This window comes from Cyrtonyx montezumae, unplaced genomic scaffold (genome assembly GCF_038088225.1).
Source record: "Cyrtonyx montezumae isolate F1298 unplaced genomic scaffold, pur_monq_1.0 scaffold_64, whole genome shotgun sequence".
Taxonomy (NCBI): domain Eukaryota; kingdom Metazoa; phylum Chordata; class Aves; order Galliformes; family Odontophoridae; genus Cyrtonyx; species Cyrtonyx montezumae.
The window spans coordinates 623999-650346 of NW_027072072.1; the positions used below are offsets into that span (position 1 = coordinate 623999).

General features: G+C 34.8%; 1 protein-coding gene across 1 annotated transcript in view; it reads right to left on the bottom strand.

Moving 5' to 3' along the window:
- Positions 1-26348, bottom strand: part of ADGRV1 (adhesion G protein-coupled receptor V1) — a 227553-nt gene that overhangs the window by 195361 nt on the left and 5844 nt on the right. Inside the window, exons 6-19 of the mRNA XM_065750127.1 lie at positions 23074-23639; positions 20604-20874; positions 19827-20156; positions 17735-17911; positions 16783-17006; positions 10496-10528; positions 8709-8835; positions 8434-8619; positions 6542-6722; positions 5779-5942; positions 5033-5156; positions 4367-4633; positions 1806-1932; positions 279-496 (exon numbers count right to left, since the gene is read on the bottom strand). Of these exons, the coding sequence (XP_065606199.1) occupies positions 279-496; positions 1806-1932; positions 4367-4633; positions 5033-5156; positions 5779-5942; positions 6542-6722; positions 8434-8619; positions 8709-8835; positions 10496-10528; positions 16783-17006; positions 17735-17911; positions 19827-20156; positions 20604-20874; positions 23074-23639 (2995 nt within the window). The remainder of the gene's footprint in view (positions 1-278; positions 497-1805; positions 1933-4366; positions 4634-5032; positions 5157-5778; positions 5943-6541; positions 6723-8433; positions 8620-8708; positions 8836-10495; positions 10529-16782; positions 17007-17734; positions 17912-19826; positions 20157-20603; positions 20875-23073; positions 23640-26348) is intronic.

Here is a 26348-nt window from a genome sequence, read left to right on the forward strand (position 1 = left end):
AAATGAAAGTACTAAACTTTCAGTTCAGAAATGAAGAGGCATCCTTTTTAAAGTTCAGATCAACAAAGTATGTATAACAGTAATTCAGGAACAAACCATATGCATATACCTTATTTAATACTAAATGAAAAATGAAACCTAAAACAGTACCAGAAAATCATAGGATATCAAGACATGGTTCAAAACAATGCTCTTTCCAGTGCTGGTTTCTTTTTCATTGACTAAACACAATTCTTTTCTACCAGATATGAAGTGAATGGTGATACGGAAGACAATACCTGAAGCATTCACCAACTTTAGAATGTAAAATTCATTGAATTCGGGAATTCTATCTGAAATAGCATGTAGTGTTACTGGCTTTGATCTTTCACCATCCATGAAGAGCACAGTTCCATAAGTTTTGTAGAACTCATCTCCTGGCCTCAGTGCAGAGTTATTATCAAACAGCTGCCAACTCAAAGAAACATTGCCGAAATGTCCTCTATGTCTCAAAACCCTGTTCAGTGATACAAGAAACAGTGGGTCCTGGCATCAATATTCAGTAGGAAAGGAAAACACAAAGACTGTCATCTTCCTTAGAGAGAAAAGCAATGAACTATTTTCTAAATAATATTGAACAATAAACATAACTCCAATTAAGGGCCAGTAATTCTGCAGTATAATTCTACTCCCAGGTATACCACATGTACCTTAGAAAAAAAATAGCCTGTGAAGGCCCAAATATAGTTAATCTTGTATTTCTAGAATGTAAACAATAAACATGAATATAAAATACATCAGAAATTGAACAATAAAACAATAAAAATTAATAAATTTAGACACCTTTAGACAGGAAAGAGAATCATTTACAGTTAACTGCAGGCATTTAATCATCTAGTCATCAAGCCTCTTTCAACTATTTCTTAAATTAGTATTAAATTAGGGTTACGTTCTATGCCTTATTTGAGATTAAGAATATACTAACTGAAAACAATATTTCATAATTATGATTAAGACATGTTAAAACAATCTGCTTAAAACAAACCAAAATCAAATATATACATAAAGATAATTAAAAAAATATGAAAGCACCTTAACTATTCACACTACCATGTTTATGACAGTCTAACTTCTCTTTACATCTGGTCTAGAAATTTCTTAACAACAACAAAAAAAACCAATAATAATCTTCATCAAATTATAATTCAATACTATGTTTATTTACTAATTTATTATGCAACAAGATAAGATGTCAAATACATTCATTTCTTCAACCCTTCTCATTCTTAACACAACTCTGTGGCAGAAAGGAAAATACCAAAGGTCAGATTAGAGAAGAGCATTTTCAGCCTAGAAGGCTGTCACATCTGGAATTTGAGAATAGAGTTCAATCTGTAATTAATAGATAAAAGAAAATAAACTAGTTTAAAAAAAAGAGTAGAATAGATTTGTAGCTGTGTTTCAAAAGCCATCTATAGCCACAGTCTTATTTAGCTATTTGTTGAGAAGTTTTTTTTACTTTTCAATTAGCAGAGGTTACACGATGCTCAGTCAGATTCTTCTGTTCCTACAGAGTGCTGAGAATAGAACAACACTATGTCCCTATGTACTTGCAATGCAATGTAAGTCTGTCCTATTTTAAAATATTACAGTATATGCCTTCAATGCTTTACAAATAATTTATTCCAAATTTTATTTAAAGCTATTTTTCTACAATACGATTCTATCAGTATCATCTTGCATGAAGTTAGATCAAAGTACTTCTGGCAAAGTACCACATACAGCAGTTCCAAAAGAGCGACAAATATTATTTAACAGCTACTTACATAAAAATGTTACTCTTGCCTTCTTCCACTGCCTTTTCCAAAGGTTCCAAAGAGAAAATTCCATTAGGGTCATCATTTGCTTCAATTATAACTGTAGCCACTCCAGCCTCAAAGATAACAGTGTCTCCTAAAAGGAGAGGGAGGAATCAGAATTGGAATTATAAATGTAGTAACTATAAATCCAATGATGTTTTCTACTTAGACCAACTGCTTTTATGCAAAAATAAAAAGAAGAGTTATAGCAGTCAGTGAAAAGCAGTATTTGAGATATTCAGGCAAATCAGGGTAAAAATGTTTTTAGGAAAATATATGTTATGTCATGAACTGTGAACACATGATTCTATTTCCTTGGCATCCTTGCATATAGTTGTCCCTAGCTAGGGCAAAGGACTATATAAGGGGTCATATTTTGTGTTTGAACAGATGTCTAAGTCAAAATGATTAGATATTAAGAGGTATAGAATAAAATAAGAAGGTATTCAAAGAACCCAGACTTCCTTCTGACCTAAAAGCATTGCATTTAAACTAAATACAAGCTAAGAACAGTGCCTAAGAGTTTATACTCATATCATGGAATAACAAAATGAAAAATTATAAGATAATATGATGCAGAAGAAAAGCTTGTAGGATTACTGTTGTGCACATTAGCATTTTAGAGATGTTAATCTTAACACCGTGTCTCCAATTCTATGCCATTTTTAATCCTATTTATGAGTGTCAGACCAGCTTTAGTTCCACATTAATGAATGAGCCTACACATTTAACTTCATATACTTCCATTTGTATTGTCTGTCAGGTACAACAGTTCCAGTATAATTATCAAAAGCTCTATAATACTTAAGGCCAATACATGTAACAGACCACAGAAAGAACATCAATGAAACTGCTTTCTGGAATGCACTCTGAAATATTCTGTATTCTTAGTGATTCTAGACAGGCTCAACAATGACAAGCTGCACCTTTAAGAAGAAAAGGGGGACTGTGGATATCCATTCTTGTAGGACCACTGTGTCAGGAGAGAAGCCATTGTACGTTCCCAATGGGGTGATAAGAAAAACCACACATAGATCTTGAAATAAGTAGAAAGAGACTGAAACAGACAAAACTTACGAAGAAAGAAGTATGGTTTTGTCTAACACTTTCCCTAGATTTAAGGTGCTGTAGAAACCTGGGTACCACAGTGAAGAATTTCTGGTCTCAGGAAACAGACAAACTACCTCACACTCAAATAATTAATTAAAATGTCCTTATCATCCTCTGTCTGCCTGCCACCAACGGGAAGCAACGGCAGGGTAGGATTCTGTTTGACATCAGTGCAGCCCTGTGAGCAACTCATAGGCCAGCCCACTTCAGTGTGACCTGAATCACTCACTAGCTTTATCAACTGTAAAGAGTAGATCATCTCAAACAACAAGAGCTAAGGCGCTTAGTGTGCTCATAGATGCCTAAATGAAGATATCTAATTATAGGTTTTCTAACTTGAATTGAATCTCTGGTAGTTATTTTACTGAGAACCTGTTACACAATCTCAAGGTACAGTTTGTTGGTTAATAATGATCATCTTTCCTTGCTTTATTAAATTACAGCCCCTCAGCTCTTACATATTGCTGCGATGGTTCATTCACTTTAGATTTACTTGACATTGAAAAGATTTGCAGTGCATTCACTGCTTGTTATTACCACTCAGCTACAGAATAATAAAAACTGAAAGACAGTAAATCATTAAAAAAAAAAGCAAATGACTGCCACAATACCTTGAGTTTTGGTTGGGAGGGGTCTTTATTAAGCAGTTGGAGAACAAGAAAATTTATGTATTTCTTTTACTTCCCCTTTTTGTTCTCATACATATTATACAACAGTGATGATTTATTCCAAAAGATATGTACTTGAAAAACTACAGGAATGTGCTGGATAATTTGGATTGTTTCTTGATAAGTAATAACTATGAAAAATAATTTTTTAAAAAAAGAGGATGTTAGTCCTTTGATAATAAATTCTTCCTTTAGATATGGTCCACTGGGTAATTCTAATATATATTTTTCTGTAGATTAAGCCTCATAAAAATATAATCCCAGAGTGCATACACATTTTTACTAGCACAAAAAAAAAAAAAAAACAGAAACTGAGTTACATAGTCTTTCTTTAAATACTGCTTTTCTGTTTGCTTTTAAAAAAATCAGGTAGTTGTGTAGTATACACCAGAGCACAAATAAAAATTAAAAGAACTCTTCATTTCCTGAGATTGTAGCAGTTCTAAAATTCTTTATAATCGCACTGTTGTTGTAGATATGTTGAAACCCATCACATTTGGAGCATTTACATTTGAAAAGAGACTTTCACTTCAGTTGGTTTTGCAGGAAAGGTCTCAACTGCATCATTTAAATCTTGTTTCTAATGAAAATCTTGTTTCTAACAAAAATTAAATCCAAGATGAAAATCCAATCACAATTTTTACAGCAATTGTATGGAAGTCTTGGGGTAAACATTACGAAAAGACTATGCTGCTAAAAAATTTCAGCAAGACAAGAGTCACTATGCATACATCAAATCATTACTTTTACCTGTAGAATTCAAAAGGAAGACATAAAACATTTCATCAGTTTCAGGGGTATCATCATCATTAATATATACAGATAAGTTCTGCTCTCTTTCTCCAATATTGAACAAAATGATGCTGCTCTTTCCACTAGGAATAAAGTCTCCTTCTTCAGCTGTTGCATCTCCATTGACAGTAACATATTGGACAGCAACAGCAACATCAACAGATCCATTCCTTAAGACTGTAAAGTTTGCAGCACTTCCTTCTTGAACAGTCACTGTCAGAGGTTCTGAAAATACAAAAACAAAAAACCTACCTGAGTTCAAGCCTGAGTTCCTTGCATTTGCTCTATTTTCCTCATGCTCTGTAATTAATCCTCATTCTTTTTCAGTGAAATAGAAGGTACAGGTAGTAAAGGCATGAAAATAATTCCATATACAAAGGAATACTTCTGTACCTTGAAAGCCAACCAATCTCAATATCAGCATTAGCGTGCATAACAACAACAAAGCATAAATAAGCAAAAGTTCTGAAGGAATCAAATATGAATTAAATACAATGAAAAAATGCAAGTTTTGCACTTGTCCTCTTGGAATAAAGATTTCTCAGTTACCTGGTCTGTGAAAATATGTACTTATCTGTTTTAGGTACTGTGCACTTTCGATATTTAAAAACAATAGTTCCAAACCTGCAAAATATATGGGATCATCATTCTCTGCAATTTCTAAAACTGCAGTGGTTACATTGCCCAGTCTGGCTCCACCTGTAACATTGAATAAGCTGATGATGAATACTTCTCTCTCTTCAGGTATCTGAATGAGAAAGTGTTAATAAATTAATTTCCAGCATACAAAATACTGAAAAATTTCAAATGAATAGCCAAAGTGATTAATAGGCCAGAGATTTCTAACTATCACTTCATATTTATCAATCTGTAGGTTTGTCAAAAGGGATTACATAAGACAGTTCATACACTTACAAACGAATTGCCATCAATAAGTAAATTTCCTCTTTACTGCTGTAGTGATGACACGAAAGTCATCTTCCAGCTTCCTGCTTCTGATATATTTATTTTTTACAGATTTATTAATTTATTATCTATTGTTCTCAATCTTTCTTACATTACTTCAAATATATTTGTGTATAACAATGAAATTAAGATTCCAGCTATCAGGACATTAGTTTTACTCAAATAAACTTTCCTATAACTTTACCACACTACAGTTACACTCAGCTCTCAACTTTTTTCAGGTTCTGAAATTCTTATATGATTTGCTGAAGTTATCTCAGTTCTAACTAAATAATTTCATCCTTTCTGTAAGTTATCAAGCTGTCAATAAGCAGGAATTCCTTCATTCTCTTCCTGAATACCAATGTTTTAGCACTTATTCTTTGCGCCACATTCTCACCATAAAACAGCATTAAAGTGTTTACCTCATCTGGCAGTGAGTAAATGGTGATATTTTTAGAAAACTCCAGATTATTAAAGAAAACAGTCCCTCCTTCAGGATAGACATCATTGGTACATGCTGGATCAACAACCCAAGACACATTAACTTTTCCATACTTTCCTTGGTTTCTTATAACTCTGTAAATGGCTGAAAATGCAAACATACACAGTCATATTCAGAACAATGGAATTCAAAATGGAAAAGGTAAGCACATATGAAATGTAGGAAAAGGAAGGAAAATAATAAGCAATAATAAGCTCATTTCATAACCAGTAAGTACTACAGGAGAGGACAAACAAAGATGTTATTTATTAAAGCAGTTCAAACTGCTTTAGTTTCACATGCTAATTCTTGCTTGTAAAAATAATTGATAACTAAATAGAAAGAGATCAGTGAGTATCATCCATTTGGAGATTTAATTACGTTTCTCTAAAAAAATGTTCTATTATTTGTGCTGCACAAAAAAGAGCTTCTGTCTTCACAGTGCAGTTTGCACTTTCATCTGCAATCCACCCCTCCCTTCTGGCACATTTTTAGCCACTTTTTTTTTTTAATGGAATTGATCCCTCTGTTTTTCCAGGTCCATCTCTCTCTATTCGAGTCTCTACTGCTCATATCACTGGCATTATACCACTCTGGAAACTCCTCAGAGGAGACTTCAGTCAGACATTATCCTAGGAAGTGGAAAAGAAGCCTTTCGGGAGCAGACAGTAGATAAAGAAGTAACTCTAATAAAAAGGAATTACCAGAATAGATGTCTTCTCCTTTACTTTCATTTATTGTTACTGTTAGTTCATCAGGTAGAAACTCAATGATACCATGTGGATCATCATTCTTTAAAATGGTTATACTGACCGTTGTGGCATTTCCCAGTTTCCCCGGCATTTCACTGTAGGCACTAAGTACCACAAAATATACCTCATCCATCTAGACGAAAGAAACACAGCCAAAATAAAAATATATATTCAACATTTACATCAACACCAAAATGGACTGTAGTCCCCAGTCTCTAAACAAAAGGAAATTACTCTTTCTATATGCAAGAAGTATTTGTACACTGCTATCAGATAAATCGTTAGAATTTTCTATATCTAAAAGCACCATTTTCTCCAAGATTGTAAGCAAGGACTTTTTTTTATATAAATTCTATATTTAACATAGAATCACATAAATTCAGTGGTATGACATATCTGTAATACTCTCTGGAATGTAAGTTTTCTTTTACCTAAGATTTCTTTACATTCTTGGTTTTGATACAGGTAAAGCAAAGATTTTAAAACCACTTACAGCATGCTGATCTAGAAAGAATCCATTAGCTGGCTTTATTAACCTAATGGGACTTAGTACTTCCTATACAAGAAAAAATTTGAGAGAACATCAGAACAACTATTGCACCCATATATCTAGAAGGCCACAGAATTAGTCTAAACTGGAGAGAGCTCAGTGAATCCCACTGGTAGTTACAAGGAAAGAAAAAAAGAATGAACTGGTTCTTCACATAGAGTTCAGTTAAAAAATGGCATTCATTACTGAGGAATGTCACGGATACTAAGTCTTTACCTGAGTGCTAAGCAAAACTGTTCCAATTAAGAGAAAAAAAAATGCACTGAGGATTATTACAAACAAAGACCAGCTATTATTCCAGGCTTCCTGGGGCTACCAACCCTTGGTGGCTCAGAAAGCATTCTGGTGAAAAGCTATTTATATACTTGTTTTGCCCATATGCTTCTGCATTTAGCTACTTCCGGAGACAGAGGACAATAAAAAAGCTTTCTTATTTCTTAGTCCTGGCACATGTATTTATCTGAGCATCTCAACATGTATGACTTACTTAGCCAGACTAGTAAAACAGCTGTAAGCAGGGAAATATTTTTTTCTTAGACTGCAGATGAAGAACTAATTAACTTTTAAAGAACTTACTGCTTTAGTGCCCAACTTTTACTTGCTAGCCTTATGTTCCTGGCTTCTGCAAGTACAATTCAGACTCATTCTATGTCTCTTTATGTGTTTAGGAAAAATAAACACGAATTTCAACAGTAGCCTATTGCAACTGAAGATTCTGTGTTCTCTTAATTCCCTCAGCATATGACCCTCCACCTGTCCATCAAAAGATGGCTGATTATCATCTGGCGTGACAAAAATGATAAAGTACCCTAAAGCTTTTACAGGTGGCTTTTTGACAGCTTAGCTCTTTCAGCAGCTCCTTAGCAGGGTCAGACAAATACAGCTGTTTATGCAAAATATGGCACAGAAATGTGTAGGCAAAGGCAGGAAAGAGTGCTGAATCACAGAAGCTAAGATTTATGTTAATATGAATATGGTGCAACTAAATCCATGTAAACTTTATGATGGAATCCAGGATAGACAATACAGCGAAATGAAAACTGGATAAAGAAAAGCAGAAATAAATAGTAAGGACAGAAATATGCCCAGATTTTGCAGATTCTTGGGATTACCAATCAATAGGGCTAATAGAGAAACTCTAATATTCATTTATTTATTTCTCACAAGTCAGAAAAATCTTGTAAATTCTATATAGAAACTGACAGTATTCAGCGGTGAAATCATTTTTATTTTACTAACCAATGAACTAATGTCTCCATAAACAAAATGAAGAGAGGAAAATATAAATTTTTACCTCTGGAATCCCATCCATTCTTGTCAGTAGGGTAATTATGATCTCTCTTTCACCAGGTTTAAATTCCAGAATTCCTGTGCTCCCATAAAACTCATTATTGTCTCTTGGTTCTACCGTGTAGCGTAGAAACTGCCTGACAAGACTTCCTCTGGTGCGAACAATCTGCAGCTCAACAGACTCCCCTTCCTGTAAAACAGAAAATCCATCTTTTTTTCCAGCGTTCTGTTTAAACCAATTTGCCTATAAGGTTTAAGAGATATGACTCAGACAACTACCTTGATACTGTAGGGACCTCTGGAAGAGGAAGAAAATTCAAACACTCCTCCAGGATCATCATTTTCCAAAATAATGATTTCACGAGTAGTAAACCCATATTTCAGTATCTGATTTTCCACACTGACCCTGAGGAAAGAAGGTAAAAGGTGTTTTTTTTCAAATGGCAATTTGCTTTGGTAAGTAAATCCATATAAATGCAGAGGACAGAATAGTGATGAAGTTTTTGAATAAGTTATGATAACCAGCTGTTACCTGTAAGGAATAGAATAAAGTAAGCAAGGCACAATATTAAAATGTATTATTTATTTATGAAATTATTTTTTTAAGCCCTTTTCTGTTTTCTGGTTAGTTCTTACACCTGTTATCTCTGTCTAGTTTGTTTTGTTTTGTTTTTAAATCACACAAGAATAAAACACACAGGAAAAGAAACAGAATTGTGCAAGAAAAAAGTAATCTAAATTTGGTATTTGTATTTGGATCAAGGCATAAAGGAAAATCCAAAACTAAGTACACTGACATTGTATTAATAATCACACATCACCACCCTTAGCCTCTTCAGACAAAATTCATTACTGACATATCTCTCCTCAGTACTGAGGATTCCATGCTCAACTATGTGCCCATCTGCTTTCAGAAGACATAGGAGACAACCTCCAGAGGTTGTCAGATCAACCCTAACCCTAACTCTAACCCTAACTCTCAATCGCCTGTCTCCTTCCTTCCTTTGCAAACCCTCTCACAAAGCACATGGTGAACTATGAAATATGCTGACCAAATACACTTCAAATTCTTCTTGGTAAGGGATTTATCTCTCTGGGATTCCATGTTACACCATCTTCATCCTACTCAGTAGCATGAATGGGCCACATGTGACCTTGCCTATTACTTGTACTCCTTTCCTCAGAAGCAGTAATTTTCAGCAACCTCATTTTTAATTTATTACACTAAGAATTCCAGAGAAATACTATTGAAGAATGCATCAAGAATATAGCTTCAGGCTCACGGCCTATATACAATTTATTATAATTTATGTGTTTAGATTCCCTCACATCTTTCATGTTTTCTATCTGTTTTATGTTTTCTATGGAGTCTCATTCCAGCCTTCTGTAAGCATTTTTGTGCTTTCACTGTACTACAAACCAGATTTCAACAAATACTGTTCTGTTCAGAAAGGAATTATATCTATTGACTCCAAGATTGAAACCAACTCCAGGACTATGTCTACAAGTACTCCACAAATAACTGGAACCTTCCGCCACAAGAAAAAAGAAAGAAATTGCCAGTCTAGACAACAAGACAATAGATGCAAAATATAGAATTATCTCTTTAATAGAGTAACATATTCATGCTTGTGGCAAAAAATGTTGATAGAAAAAGAAACGTTAACATAAACTATATGTGTGCTATTCAAAAACAAGATAACTTTACCCATTTTTGATAACAGAAACTCCCCTGTAGTGCCAGCCATTTCAGCCATTTAGTTAGTGCAAACTGTATTTGTGGCAGTTTTGAACAACTAATCTATTATTCCATTAAACATTCAAATATAAAACAGAGGCATGCATTCATAACTTTCATCATTCACAGATCTTAAATAAAAAAATGCCTTCAAGCCAGAAACCCATGCCATCAAATGAAACACCAAAGGGGGATCATGCATTGTCTGAAGAGATGAAGAAAGAGTGATTCCTGTCAGAAAAAGAAGTAATAAAGACAACTTCAAACTAACCAGTTTTAAAACAAAGCACTGATTTACTAAACACAAAAAACAGTTCACTGCACTTACCCAAAATACACGACAAACCTTTCTGTTTCTACCCTGTTAGCACAGAGAAAAAGAAAGAAAAAAAGAAAGGGGATGGAATGGAATGAAAGTACCACTTCCAAGAATTTCAATTAAATAAATAAATAAATAAAGCTTTTATTTTTACTTTCCAAAAGCTTATAAAGGATATTTTAAGGGAATCCTGTTAGCTTGTCTTCCTGCTGACAAATGCTAGCAAGTGGGCAGCTTCCACATATGAGAAATGTCCCATGACCAATTCAGAATGTCAAGGTACATTCAAGATATTGCCTGCCGAGCCCTTCTCAAAGAGCTTGACTATTACATGCTCAGAAATGCAGCAGCAGTCCACATTTACAAATACTTAGTCCTCCATTAGGAAAAGAATTTACATGCCTCTATGATTGAGTATTTCATCAATCTGATGAAGTAATTATTAAAAAAAAATAGGATGAACACAAAAGGAGCTGTAATGGCTATATAACAAAAAAGTAATCTGTCACAAACTCACAGTAAACTTTACTAAAGACAATTCTGAATTAATCATATTACTCAAGATTATGAATATACACGTATATACATTCTTTCAGCTTCACAGTTACACTGCATGAGTCTAAATACAGCTTAGATAACAAGTCTGTTAAGAACAACTGAGGATTAGTGCTGGAGTACAGTTGTAATGGTAGCAATACAAAAACTGGAAGAGGATGAGGTGTGCATCTCAAACACCTACAGGTGTTCTTTGATACGACATGGAAGACTGAGAATAATTCATTATTTAAAAGAGTCACAGTATAAGTCTGCTCTGAATATAGAGAGCTTTCTGAACTGGAAGCAAACAGTAAGGTTCAGTCCACCAACAGGTAAAGAGAAAATACTGTGTCAGAGGTTTCTCCCTCCAGGCCTCATTGTGAACACTTCAGTCCCTTCATTGTGTTTTTTAAATTTTTAATATCTCTGACCACATTTTCTCTGGATGATATCAAAACTGGTCAGATTGCTATTATCGCTACTCCACTATTAACACAGTAACCTTAGTTACTACCTCAAAAAGTCATAAACCATCCTATGCAAAAATTGAATAGAAGCACCTAGGCTGAGCTTTCCAACTCTAAACAGGTATCAAGTTTTTTGTTTTTTTTAAATGATGCCTTCATTGTAAGGTACACATATGTATAAATTCTCATTGCATAGAATACATTAACCAAAGAAAAATTTAAAATCTGCAATAAAATAGGATGTTGGGAAGGTTTATTTTAAATTTAAGCCCGAAATATTTGAAATCCAGTATTTTCACACTTATTTCTACAAAATAAAGTGCCCAGTTCTATTGCCTTGAAAATCACACTGTGATAAAACTACCTTACACACAATAGAACCCTTCAGACTTTTTACTTTCATAACTGAAATGCGTACTTTCTGGTTCAACACGCTCTTCAAATCCTGATGCTGAAGTTCAAACAGGGCTAAGCCATACATGGTAAAGCATTCCTCAAAGAGTGGCATGAAACTTTGAGCAGGAAGCTACGACCCTCAGCAGAACCCTAAATGCTTCTCTACATCCAATATGTTTTAGCCACCCTGTTCATGCTCCCAGGGGTCCTGCACTGAGGGCGTGTACCCAACTATACAGCAAAGGCAGAACTTGGGCCTTGTTTGGTGAGGCTCATAACCTGACAGAGAAGCTATGGGACTGGAGAGCAGGCCCTGTGCCTACACCAAGCCTCCAGGCCAACAGCTGCTTTTGTACTGCAGCTTAACCATGGCAAGCAGCTCCAGCTAGTGAAGAGAATGCTTGACCAGAGTAAGGAGATACAGCTCACTGGGAAAGCCACTTCATCTCCTTAACTTTTCCTGTAATGAGGTTATCTGTGACACAAAGTTTCATTTTATTACATTTTATAGGTCCATATGATGCTAATGTAAGAAAAGCAGTCTCAAAACATATAAGGTATTTCCAATATGGCAGTTATAATGTGAAATGGCTGGTCATTAGGGAAATGCTTTCTTTAAAAAATAAAAAATAAAATCACTATTATTATTTATCAGTAACTACTGATGAATTGGGATAACTAACAGGAGTTTCAAAATGTTCTTCCACTTTTTTACATGCACGGATCTATAAAATACTACAAAGTAAGTTTTTGACTAAGTTTAAGATACCATGGGAATTTCAATGTTTTTAAGCACTAAACAGAATCACAAATAAAACAATTATTACTGAGAGGCACAGGGTCACTGACGATAGCTTTGAAAGAGGACTGAAATTCCTGCAGAAAGTGAATATTCTGAATGACAACTGATTGCACTTGTGAGTCTGCATCACTGTCATTATTAAAACCAACCTCTCTTTTCTATCAGAGTATCTCAACAAAGGGGAATTCAAATATCTTGTGGGATATTACTCAATTTGCTTCATAAGTTTGCATTTATTGTTCACTCTATTTTTTTCAGGATTATCTACTCATTTAATTAGCAGCAGGACCTGCCTATAAAGAACTGCATTACATTAGGATTTGCCAAATTATACATTCCACAGTACTTCTCTTCAGGGCAAAAAACTTCTCTCCTGGTTTAATCCATCATTTACTTGATTTTGGAGGTGATTTTATTCTGTTGCTCACAGCAGGAGAGATATGGTGTTAATATTTTAAAAATTAATAAAATCAAGCAGTAGGTGTTCAGTGGCACTCATTTCAACATTCTACTTTCAGAATTCTTTTTCTCCATTAAAACAGTCTGTCCTGAAGAAAAAGCCATTATTTTACTCTCAGATTACTCATACACCATTACATGTATTACTTAATGCAGAATTTAAATAAGATAGATAAGATATTGATACAGAAATTAACCATAGGAAATCACCAAGTTAGAAGAAAATCCCAGCTCCAAGATATAGTATGTCAGATTTTCTTTGCATCCCAATGCAAAAACTCAGAAAATCACTTGTGCACTGACCATTGATAGTCCACCATGCTTTAAATGACTCTCCCATGATTTGCTAACTTCTGACACTCAGTAACATCTTTAACAAAAAAGACGCTAAAAATAAAAAATAGCTGCCATATATTTCACGATAAAATAGTGAAACCTGGATTTTATACATACAATTGTCGGAAAAATCACTTTGTAACTCGTGTAATCATTTTCTACATATACTGATGACGGAATTTCAACCTATGGTAATTTGTATCCCACTGCAGAAATAACTAGTATTATAAAGATCTCCATATCATGTTGCTTCAATTTTTCTTTATTATATATAGGAAATGAAACATAAGTCATACTAAATGTTTATGAATCTGATGTGGCATTCTCATTTCTATGAATGAACGCTCAAAAATCAGTAGTGCACAAGGACTGTTAAAACAGCCATCTGTTAGTGATTATTACTTCCACAAATCAAAATAAATTTATCAGTATATTCCTGTTCCCATATCCCATAATCTCCAGATTTTCAATCTTAGCACTACTCATTCAGGAGCACAAATACAGGGCTGCCTCAAACCTCATGGCCTGGGGATTCTGGTCTTTCAGTTGTGCCAGCTGTCAAAACAATAGCTGTCTGCACCTTAACTGAGGAGATGACAACTGACAATAGAAGAACACATTGTGTAGAAGGGAAAAACAACAATAAGATTTTGAAAAAAACTTGATTTCTATTTGTGCTTACCAGGTAAAATGAACAGCCCTAGTATGTATATGCTTTCACAAAGCATACACACAATTTCCATGGCCTGTTCCATCTACATTCATCAGGAAGACCACGGCTTTTTCTTTCTCATATAGCTTTCATTACAGACATCTGGTTTTATTTTATGTTTGGTATCAATTCAGGCCTATTCAGAAAAGGCAGGCATTCAACCTGAAGCTGCTCCTAAAAAAAACAAAGTATGAAGAATCTTCAGCAGACACAAGATTGTCTTGTTCTTTCTTACTCATCTGTCTTCTTTGGAAGTGTATTCTTCATGATACACAGTTGCTTTCATTTTGTGGAAATAGTTCAGAGCTAGCTTTAATATCTATGGCCTGTAGATAAAGACCATATAGTAAGAAAGGAAAATACTATTTCAATGGCCTAGGAATCTTTTCTTACAGATATGGATGGAATTAAATCTCATTTAAAGTTTAACTGCCCTAACACCACCAACAACTGCTAAACAACTCATCCTTGTTGGAACTAATTACACTGATTACATTATCCATGCTAGTCTATTGAATGCTCTATGAACATATTCCAGTGTCTACAGTTTCACTGAAGTTCTTACATGCTTTCTTTCCACACTGACTTACACTATAATTTATAAAACAGTACAAGCACATCTACTGCACAGTCTATCTTTGTTTTCATGCTAATTCACTAGTACTATAAAGTGCTTGCTGCCAGCCTTGGAAACTGAAATCTTCTGTTTGTCCAAAAAGTACCAAACGTTGAGTAAGCAACAGCACAAGCTTAATACATCACCCTGCCAGAATTTTCAGCCCTGATATGAAGACACACCTCCAGCACTGAAATGTCAATCTCTGCAGTCATGTCATTCTGTGTTTCTGCTAATTAAAGTGAGGGACATTATCCAGGCTTAGAGAAAAGTTCAAATTCTCCCATTTCTTTATGCCTTTCTTTTTTTTTTATAGTCCAGACCACCTGTTCCTTAGTTCATTCTCTGACCCTGTCAAGTGTGGGAAAGCTGCTTATTGTTGGCACACTTTTTACTAGCCACTTCATGATCAGCGGATGCTACTATTCCCACCATACATAGTGAAAGCAGAACACTGGTTGTATTTGTTCAGCTGCCAATTCAATCCTTATTTCAGCCATCATTTTCAAGACACAGCCTACAGAGACAGCTCAGAATAAACAGAATAAAATTGTGGTTTCATACACCTGCACAGCAGTCAGAACTGAAATAAAAAAAACCCCATAAAAACAAAACCCAACACCTTTTAAGCTGCATACCACTATCTACTTACTTGCTTCTTTTCATTCCACTCTGCATTAACAACAACCTTGCACTCACAAGTTTAGTCATCATTTCAATCTTACTATGCCAGAGTCTCTAATGAATTCCTTCAAACCAGTTTCATCCACAGAAAGGAAAGCAGAGAACTGCTTGCAATAGTCTCATTGTTTTTGCCTTGTACGGGATTCACCTTTTAATGTAATGAGTAGCCAAGGTAGATTGGAATAAATCATTCAGAGTTAGATGCACTAACTAGTCATTTTTTAATGAAGCAAGCCAATCCTGCAATGGATAACATCTTTCCTGTCAAAAAATCATGTTGTCTGAACTTCAACCTTCTTGTAATCAACAATAACTTGAAGAGCTTCTTGCCTTCTGCTGGCTAATGTATAATCACCATGGGTATTTGGTGTTGAAACTCCTATGAGCTAGTTAACAGTTCCTCTAAAAAACACATATTTTGGATGAGGTGAAGATTTTTCAAGTAGATGTTCAATGTGGAAGCTGCTTGAGGCAAACCACTGCATGTCTCCAGCAGAAGTGGAAAAATGCACCTTAGACTAATAGGAGGTAGTATGAGAGCATGAGAGGCAAGCTGCTAGAAAATGTAAAGAAGTCACAGTTTTCCTGTTAGTAACTCAAAGAAGGAATTCACTCCTGGATATAAACTACTTTAACTATTCTGAGGAAAATTCACATGTAAATAGTAATACTACCTGAGGTCCCCTTCACCTTGGGTCACCCTAATAATCCCAATCTACTGTAGAGAGGCAACTAGAATATCATGCTTCAGCGACACCACTGCATTCTCATCAGTTGTGTTAGTAATCACCCTGGAATATTATTGAGGCTAGACAGAAGTACCTAATTATCAAGAGCAGGCAACACAGAACATGGAGATCAAACAAATAAACAGCAATCTATTTTTGCAGTAACAGCAGAACATAAAAACCTTCTGACTGAAAAACAGTTTCATTGCTTTTTACTTCTCACTGTACCTTTTCCAATTATCTTACTATTACTTTTCTGAAAAATATTTGTTGGAACCAACAGTTATAAAAAAAGAACAAAGCTGAAAGAATTTTCAAAATAGCGCAGTACTTTCATCAAAATTCAGTCAGAGTTAAGTCATCAGGTAATAAATAAAAAAAAAAGTTTCTAACATCAATCTCAGTGAAAGTAGAATCCATACACAGTTTGAATCAATAGCCTAATCATTCTACAGACACATACTGACTCAATGAGAGTAATAGGTCCTAATTAATAAAGTGCTAGTGTTTTATCGAGTATTGCATATGATACGTATGAATAGAGATTAGGATGTAATACCTGTCCAAAGTTAATAACACTGTTTCGTTCATTTCAGGTATATCATCAGCCTTAATGGTAATGTTGATTGTAGTATCACTTTGTCCAGATAAGAAAACAACAGAGCCATTAAAAGGACTAATATCGTCATGCGTTACTGCCTTTTGATTGAGACCAGAAGGTTTCAAACTCCAGAACACCACTGCTTGACCATCAGTCCCATCTCGATGCAATGCAATAGAAACCTATAGAACACATGAATTTGTTGTGACTAGATGGAAAAACAATTAGCCCCTTGTAAATTACTATTTGAATATAAGCATAAAAATGTTCAGCTTTTTTAGCTATAACTTCATATGCCATATCAAAATATGGATGAAAGTATATGTACGTAAAACTTTTAACCAGTTATCAGACACTTAGTGTAGATGATAGACTATTCATTTCACAAATCAGTAAGCAGCCAAACAAACAACTGTATGATGAATTTTATGAATGCACTCTTCTTCAAAACATAACCTACACTTTAAACATAAGCACCACAAATTTACCTTGCAATTAACAGTTCAGTGCAATTGTGTTTAAGGCAATTACCAGTTCTAATCTAAGAATGTGAAATGAGTTATCTGATTTGGATGTATATTGGTCCCTTACATTACTACCTTCACAAAGACTGAAAATATCTGTATTTTTGGTTCTGTGTGAGCACCAAAGGCTAAGTGTTTTTAAATGTTTACTGGTTTTAGATAGTTACAGAGAAAACAAAGGCCAATTTCACTTTTCTGCTACTTACTTAATAGATCATTTCAGAACATAGTTCTACAAGTTTATGTAGTTTTTAAGCGAGGTAATGTTTGGGATTGGCATAATTTGGAGGAACATTAACTTCAAAATGCTACACTGAGTATAGGAAACGATGATTTCTTCAAGTATGTTTTCCATAGGCAAGGTCAATGTAAAAAGTTTTACTTACCACTGTGGCAGGAGAATCTTCTGGCTCAGAAAGAATAATCGGAAGATTGCTAATAAAGCCTATTTCTCCATTAGCAATATCTGGCGTAATCCTGAGAGAAATATTTCGAATCTCACCTAGTCTAGGACTCACAGAGGGGACCAGAGGAATTCTATTCACTAGTTCAACTCCTTTGAGCTGTAGGAAAGAGGAAGACCAAACTGAGAAACAAGGAGCCTAAGTAACAAGTCAGAACAGTCCTGACATTTCAGAATAGTTTTAAAATGGAGGAATCATATAGCTCCAGAACAAATTTTTCCTGCTAACAGCAATGCTGTTACAAAAATTTATTAATAGACGTGTCAAAGAATTTTAGTGGGTATTGTTGAACTCTCAGCAGAATAGTACACCTCCCAGAAAAATCATATTAGCCTGCATAACTCAAGAGGAACTCAGTCAGAGATGGAGACTGATCCATCTACACCCACTACACAAAACCTATTAACAGCACCACTCATTTGATTATCACCTTGCACTAATAATAAAAAAAAAAACTTTCTAAAAAACAAGTTTCTAAATGTGATGGAAAGTTCCTCTGATTATGGTTGTTCAAATGAAAATAATTTCATGGTTCATGGAGAAAATGCAGAAAAAAAAAAAACTATACTTGAATCTGCTGGAATACAGTTTGAGAATCCAGGCACAGTGTCTGGGATCACTGAAGCTGATGCATTCTGATATACTTACCGTATTGAGCCCCATACTTCAACATTACTTGAATTTACATTTAAAAGTGATTTTGAATCAGATGTTTCAATTACTCTGAGGATCTTTCAGGCCTCTTGCAGACATCGAACACAGTAACTTAATAACTGCATTCCAGAAAGCAATTCCTAACCGAACTGTGAATGCCAAAAAATGAATACTGGTAAAACAGTATAATGCTGGAAACCATTTTCTTTTTTTTTTCCTCTTTTATGAGAATGGAGGAAGAAGGAGATGGAGGAAATCTTTTAAAGGTTTCAGAAGCAATTAAAACATCTTTGCTAGACAATAAGAAAAGCATGAAGTCTGACAATTTTTATATCTGTGTTTTAGCACCTTCATTTGAATTCTGAAGATATCTAATTTAAAATGGATAGAATTTTAATTCAAGGAAGAAATATAAGAAATTCATCAGTGATTTCTGTGATTTCTCTTTGGTTGTGTCAAATAGTCTCGTGCATCAAGTTCACCATCTGGATAGTTTATACCAGATTACCTAAGTGTCACAGTTAATCACTTGAAATAGAAATTTTGGGCTGAGAAAATGAGTAACAAACATCAGTAACAATACCCAAAACATTCCACAGCAGTACTTCTGAACAATAATTTGTTAAAATAAACAAAAACAACAACAACAACAAAAATCTAGTGAAAAAAATGGAAGTCTTAAAATAGACTTTTTCTTCCTAAAATATTTTTTCTGAAAATACATTTTTCTGTCAAAAACTGTTTTAGTACATTTTTCAGACAACCTTAACTAATAAGGACAAAAATTCTCTTCCTGTAAATTCAGATAGAAAAGGAAATGAAGAAAAAAAAAAAGCAGCAAAGAAAACTGTAACAGGAAAAATGAAAAAAGAAAATCAAATTTTCTGATAAACTTATACATAAGATAATACAAGTTTGACAATTTTTAATTTATAGAGTAGAATTGAGTTGGAAGGTGACAGGTTCAATTTTTTTTCTTTGTACTTCTGAAATTTGTCCTGCTTCTGTAATTTAAGAACCTCATTTTGTTCAAACTCTAAGCCATGGGGCAGAAAGAGAAACAGAACTCAAAAGGCAGGTAACCATCACCACTGACCTCATTTCGTTAAATTTTGTGATTGATACCTGAATCCTGTTTGTTTTTTTCTTTTAATGTGTAATTATTGATTAAGTGCAGAACTCTTTATGTCACAGCTAATTAGGCTGTTTCTTTACAAAAAAAAAAAAAATAATCTTTGCTTTAGAGCTAAGCTGCGCTTTCTATTTAAAAAGGAATGGTCATCTAAATTACACTGAAGGGGAAGGAGAACTACATTACACTGATCATATTAAAATAAACTGAAAAACCCAGTTATGATACCTGTATGAGAAAATGAGCACCATTTTGAAGAAATGCATCATTTCTTATTGGTATATTTAGAGTTTCATGTGTTCTTCCTTCTGGAAACATGACAATGTTGTTTATAGAGGTATTTAGAATGCCTTCTTTTGCTCTCTCAGGATCCAGATCTCCAGCTGGAATATACAGTGCAGTGTAAATTAACTGCACATCTCCAACGGTTCCTCTCTCCCTTGCAAAACTCAAGGACAAAAAGCGCCCTGTTGGATTACTTTCAATCTTCTGATTCTCCAAAGGATAAAATTTTATTAGGCCATAAACATCATCACTATCCTGAATGTAAAACAAAAGCTGCAAAACAGAAAACAGTTACAATCACTCAATGCTACAGTTACTATGCATCACAGTTTTCATACTTTCATTAGATTATATCCTTTCACTGTACATTTTTCACCTGAATGAACTGGAACTCAAGAAGGAAATCAGGTTGACAACCCCAAAGTATTATTTGTGCACAAGCAGCACTACACTGACAATAGCAACTTTCCCACCACGCTTCATCTATGTCTGAATTTGATGAGAATCATCTAAACTGAATTGTACTGAGTTAAATAACTTAGGCCTTCCATAACATGTTAAGCCAAATAAATGAGCTGTGGCTCTGTATACTAAGAATACATTAGCTTGCTTCATTTAAACTCAATAACTACTTCACCCAGTTTAGCCAATACAACAAAAACGGTCAAGTCTCTACTGCCTACTCACCTCCTCCAAAACATGTTCTGAAAGTAAACTTACCTCAGATGGTTCACTGACTTCTGCACCTCCTTGTACAGTATGAGCTAAGAGCTTCAGAAGGTAGGGCTCTGCTTCTTCTGGAGTATCATCATTAACAATGTTCAGAGCAAGTGTAACCAGCATCTGTCCTTGGTTAAAATGTATCTCCCCAGTCTCTGGAATGAGGTCTGAAGTCACAGGTGAGGAATCACTGCTATTCCGGATTATAATCCAGGTCACAGAAATATTTCCATGTGTTCCACCATTTCTTACTATTGTGATTCCTTCAAACCTATGGTTTTGAATGAAATAAAAGTTCATAGCGTATCATTATGATTAGTTTTTCTTAATTTAGTTATCCATGATTTAGTTATCCAAGATTTACACTGGCTTCAGTGGAACATTCTGGGCAGAGAACGGCTTGAGAGAAGCCCTGAAGAGAGGCCCGTGGGGCTGTCCATTGATGAAAACCTCAGCATGAGCACTTGCAGCTCAGAAGGCCAACAGAATCCCGGACTGCATCAAGACAGGCATGGACAACAGATCGAGGAAAGTGATTCTGCCCCTCTACTCTGCTCTCAAGAGACCCCCATCTGAAGTACAACTTTCAGTTCTAGGGCCCCCAACACAAGAAGGACACGGAGTTGTTGGACTGGGTCCAGAGGAGGGCCATGAAAATAATCAGAAGGCTGAAGCAACCCCCCTATGTGGTCAGGCTGAGACAGCTGGGACTCTTCAGACAGGAAAAGGCTCCAAGGGGACCTTACAGTGGCCTTCCAGTACCTGAAGGGCACCTACAGGAAAGCTGGGGAGGGTCTCTTTCTTTATCAGGGAATGTAGCAACAGAATGAGGAAAATTAGTTTTAAACTGGAAGACAAGAGATTAAGACAATATAAGGAAGAAATTCCTAACTGTGAGAGTAGTGACACTAGAACAGTTTGCCCAGAGAGGTTGTGAATGGCCCCTCCCTGGAAGCATTCAAGGCCAGGCTTGATGGTGTATGGGAACTGCTGAATCACGACCTGAACCACTGATTGGTCACCTGAGGTGAGCACTGAGTCAGCCATGGTGCCACAGGTGAAGGTGATATACCTGTGTGATTGGAAGGGGTGGAGCCTGGCTCCACCTCTCCCGAACCCCATTTAAGGGCTGACCACCACCAGGGAAGGATCTCTTCTCAGAGATCTCTCCTACGTGGAGTCCCCTGTGAGCCTTGATATCCTGAAGGTGAGCCATCTTCTCATTTGTATCCTATCTATATAGAACTACTCAAAATATAATGTTATCTATGCTATTTCTTTGTGAAGTACCATCCTTGGGAGTTATTTACCCCACAGATGGTGCTTTGAGCAACCTGTCTATTAGGATATGTCCCTGCCTATAGCAGGGGTTTGGAAACTAGATGATTTTAAAGGTCCCTTCCAACCCAAATCATTCTATGATTGTATGAATCAGTATTAACTGCTGCAACTGACATCTGGTCAGGGCTTAACATCTGTAAAACTGCAACACTCGTGAAGAATTTTTGTGGAGCATTTACTGATGAGCTTATATATCTAAAGAAATCAGTAATATTTCTAAAGAATTTCTTAGAACTTTGTTTACAACAAGAATGATACTGAGAAGTGGAGACTTGGCACATTACGTTTTTGTCTGGAAATATGTTACATCTCAGAAAACTTCTCTAATAATTTTCTGAACTGTTTTACAGATTACATCAAAATGCACTTGTTAGGCACCACTGTTTAAATAACAAATCTGAGTTAACTTTTTGCTTCCATACTCAAATATTTTATTATCTTTATGATAATAGAAATGTGATGCTACATACATCTGAGAAAGAATGGTGAATACTGAAGGGCTGGCCTCTATTTGCTGGAAATTGTTCAGGAAATCATAGCTTGATACATTACATGTGTCTCTGAGGGTGAAATCAGTAGTAGCAGTGCACGTTTTAAATGATTATATTACCACTGTATAATTAGTGCTGCCTGCAAACATTCCTATAGAGCTTTGATTCTAATTTATCCATAAAATTACATCTACTTTAATTATTCAGAACTTTAAAGGTAGTGAGTATTTCATAGAAGGCATTCAATCCGAGAACACTGACAGTATACTGCATATGCAAAGACATATTGGGAAAGGAAGCTTGAAATCTATTTCCCATTCTTATGAACTGGTGTATGGCAGCATCTCAGCTTCACATGATCCTGCTTTTAGATTAAGGATTTTTCAGTATCTGGAGAACATCATTAAATATGTACAGTTTTTAATTCCAATTAAAATAATTCTGCATCATTAGACATTATTCCCTTGAAATCTTTATAGACATAGTTAATAATCAGAGTGGGTGTTTTCTACATCAAATTTTCAGCAGTGATTTTATAATTACCATAAATGGAATCTTAAGGATGCTTAACAGTGACAAGCAAATCTCAAAATAAAATCTCTTAATGTGAGTAGATAGTGTCTGAACATCTGTAGTACCTTGAAATTTGATCTTCATCAATGATAACAGTCTGAGCAAAAAGGATACTGTTGATTGAAAGCACTCCATAGGGTTTATCATTTGGTTGGATGGTGACATGAACAGTAGATGGATTAACCAAAACAGCATCTCCCTGTAAAGTGTCCTTAAGAAGCATGATCTGAAAGGTCTCAGCGATTTCTGGTATGGCATCATCAAGGATCTTGAATTTCATATATATTTCATGAACTAGAGGTGGGAAAACAATAGTTGTATTTGGCTGTAGATCTAGGAAATCTAAATTAAGCTGTGCATGTGATGTTGAATTCCCAGTTATCACGGCATAACTGACAGATACTTCACAATCATCAGGTCCAATTAATTTTCCACTGTCATCTTTACCACGAACCACTTGAATTCTCAACACATCCACTTCCTCAGGTACCACGTAAGTGCTCTGAATGAAATGCACAGGGCTGTCATTTTTCCTAATATTAATCTGAATGGAATTTTTCGTGGTGTTGATTTCAGCCCCTCCTTCCACACTCCTCAAATAAATAACAAACAATTCATCATTTTCAGGTATCTGGGAAAACAATATTAGAAAGAGTGTAAGTCACATTTCAAGTATATGCAGAACTTTTACTGAGAAATGTTTTATATATTTTGGAAAAAGGGTCAACAACACAAACCTGAGAACACTACTCATATTAAAATGAATAAGCAAAAAAATCATTCTTGCAACTTTGGCTGAAGATCCCTTTTCAAAACAGAATGTTTGCATTTTCTAAAATATAATTCTTGTGTTCTCTGTATTAAAAAGTGGGGAAAGCCAAATAAAAACAAACAAACAAAAAAGTAGGCAAGAATCAGAAAATTTTTCCAATTTGAGACTATGAGGAGATCCAAACTCAACTTTCAGAAACCAAGCACTCAGTTTGGGAACAAATATTCCTCCCGGTTATTTAGACTGACATCTTGGTTTGCTGATGTTAACATTTATTTACCTTTATGTAGGCCTGAAAGAATACATGAATATATGGATGCAACCTACTTTTGTCCTTTTTTTTCCTCCCCTATTTTCAGACACACAGACATTCTCAGAGAGACTTTGTCACAGATCTAAGGACATGCTTTCTGATGCTAGGCTATTCAGTAGACTTTAGCTAAAACTGAGATATAATTTTAATCAATTACCTTGTAGTAATTTCATTTATTTCATGATAACTGATGCAGCAGGTGATAAAGCATGATCTATAAGCTTCAGAATTTAAGGATATTTTTCCTTCATATTCCTAAATCTTATTCCCTACATTTTGTTTTGCTAAATCTACATAATTCAAATACATATTTACTTTATTAAGATAGATAAGAATTAAATCTTTAAAAATTACCTATGATCATTTCATCTTTGTTTTGGTCTCTCAAAAAAGACAGCATTAGTTGCTTCTGAGAGAAATTCCACAACAAAATTGCCTATTTATTGCAACTTACAATGTTTTCATGCGCTTCTGTTTACTAAGTTAAAAAAAGAGCCACAATTCCATGTGGTGCAATATTTCTTCCCTTTTATATTAATTTGTTAATTGATCACCATCAGATCATCTTCCAGGGCCAAAAGAGTGAACATGCAGCTGTCTTTATAGCTGAGGACAGTTTTCTCCCTTTTTGGCTTATGGCACATAAATGTGGGTACTGTTGTTGAATGGGAGGTCACTTTTTCTCCAGTGTGAAATTTGCAAGCTCTCAGCCACCTTTCCCCTATACTGAGATTTAACACAGATTTATCTTATTGAAACTATTATTATTAACTTATGTTCATTTTAGTTTACCAATCAATACACTGACTTGCACCACAAAAATATGCACTTAAGCACCAGTCAGAGTATATATTCAATTACAGTTGCAGATTACATCTTATTATTTTGTATAAATAAGACATGGAGCACTTAATTGCATCATGCTTGGCTAATAAATACTCATCAAGCTTCAAATACAATCAGATAAATTATTTCCAGCACTACCTTGCCTCTTTTGTTTTCTCTTAAAGTTTTCCTTTATTCTTCACTAAAGCAGAAAATGTACACACTAAAATTTCTCAATCTAGAGATGCAGAAATCAAGACAATAGTCTCCTTATTTCCATATAAAGAGTCCAAGAAAATACTTGTTACATTGTTTTTCCTAACTTCAAATCTTAAAAGCTCAAAGAAAATTCTGACAGTAACACTGGATTACCATAAGCTCTATCCTCATCACTACATTCTTTTAAGTAAAACTCATCTTTCACATACAGATGTGAAAAGCTTGCAGAGAAAAAAGTCACTGACTCGCTTTACTGATACAGATCTTTCAGAAACTTTTTATAACACCTCTCAGAAAAAAATAATAAATTCACATCTTCCCGAAAGGAAAAACCATTAACAATTTCTTCCTGTGTTTATGCCACAGAAATGTTATCTAATCAGACGTTTCTACACTTCAGCACACCAGTCTAGCACAGTTTCTAAATGCTGAAAGTACAAGCAGAAACAAGGACTGACACATTTTACAATGTGAAAATGTAAAAAGTTGCTTTAAAGTTGCTCACTTCGAAGATAGATGCCTTTCACTTTAAATTTTTTTCTATTTAATTTCTATTAATTTCCTTATTAAGCTGTTTTGTATCACATTTGCTTATTTTGTTTGTTCTGAGATTAAAAGAAAACTTCTCAACATGTGAGTATTTTTTTTCAATTTTCAATCTGGAAGTAGAAAAATGTTAATTATCACCTTGTATTCAGGCTGTTCAGAACTGCCTGTTTCTTTCAGGTCTCATCTATTTTCAGAATTTTTTCAAGTATCCTTTTTCTCTGAAACGTATCTACACAAAATCCTGTAAATCATCTTCTTTTAAACTTTTTTCCTGAATATTCTAAATATATTCTTTCTTTAGTGAAAAACATACAATTTCTGCTCTTCACACATATAAAAGTGAGTGAAGTTTAATAAAATTTATTAAGGAGTAGAATAGATTCATATGTATTGTTAATGGAAGACAGAGGATCTGCACTGGCTTCAGTAAGGATGTATTAAAAAATGCACCTTGTAAGCAATATCATGACTATACTCACTTTGCCTAAAAAACTAATGGAGACACCCTCCCCCCAAAAAAATATATATATATAATCTGCATGCAGAAAATTAGGGAAAAGCAAATCACATTTAGAAAGAAAAACTGAATGATAAACTGATGTTCCATTTGAGAACACTACCTTTGGCCATGCAAATAGGATCATTTGAAAAAATGGCGTAAT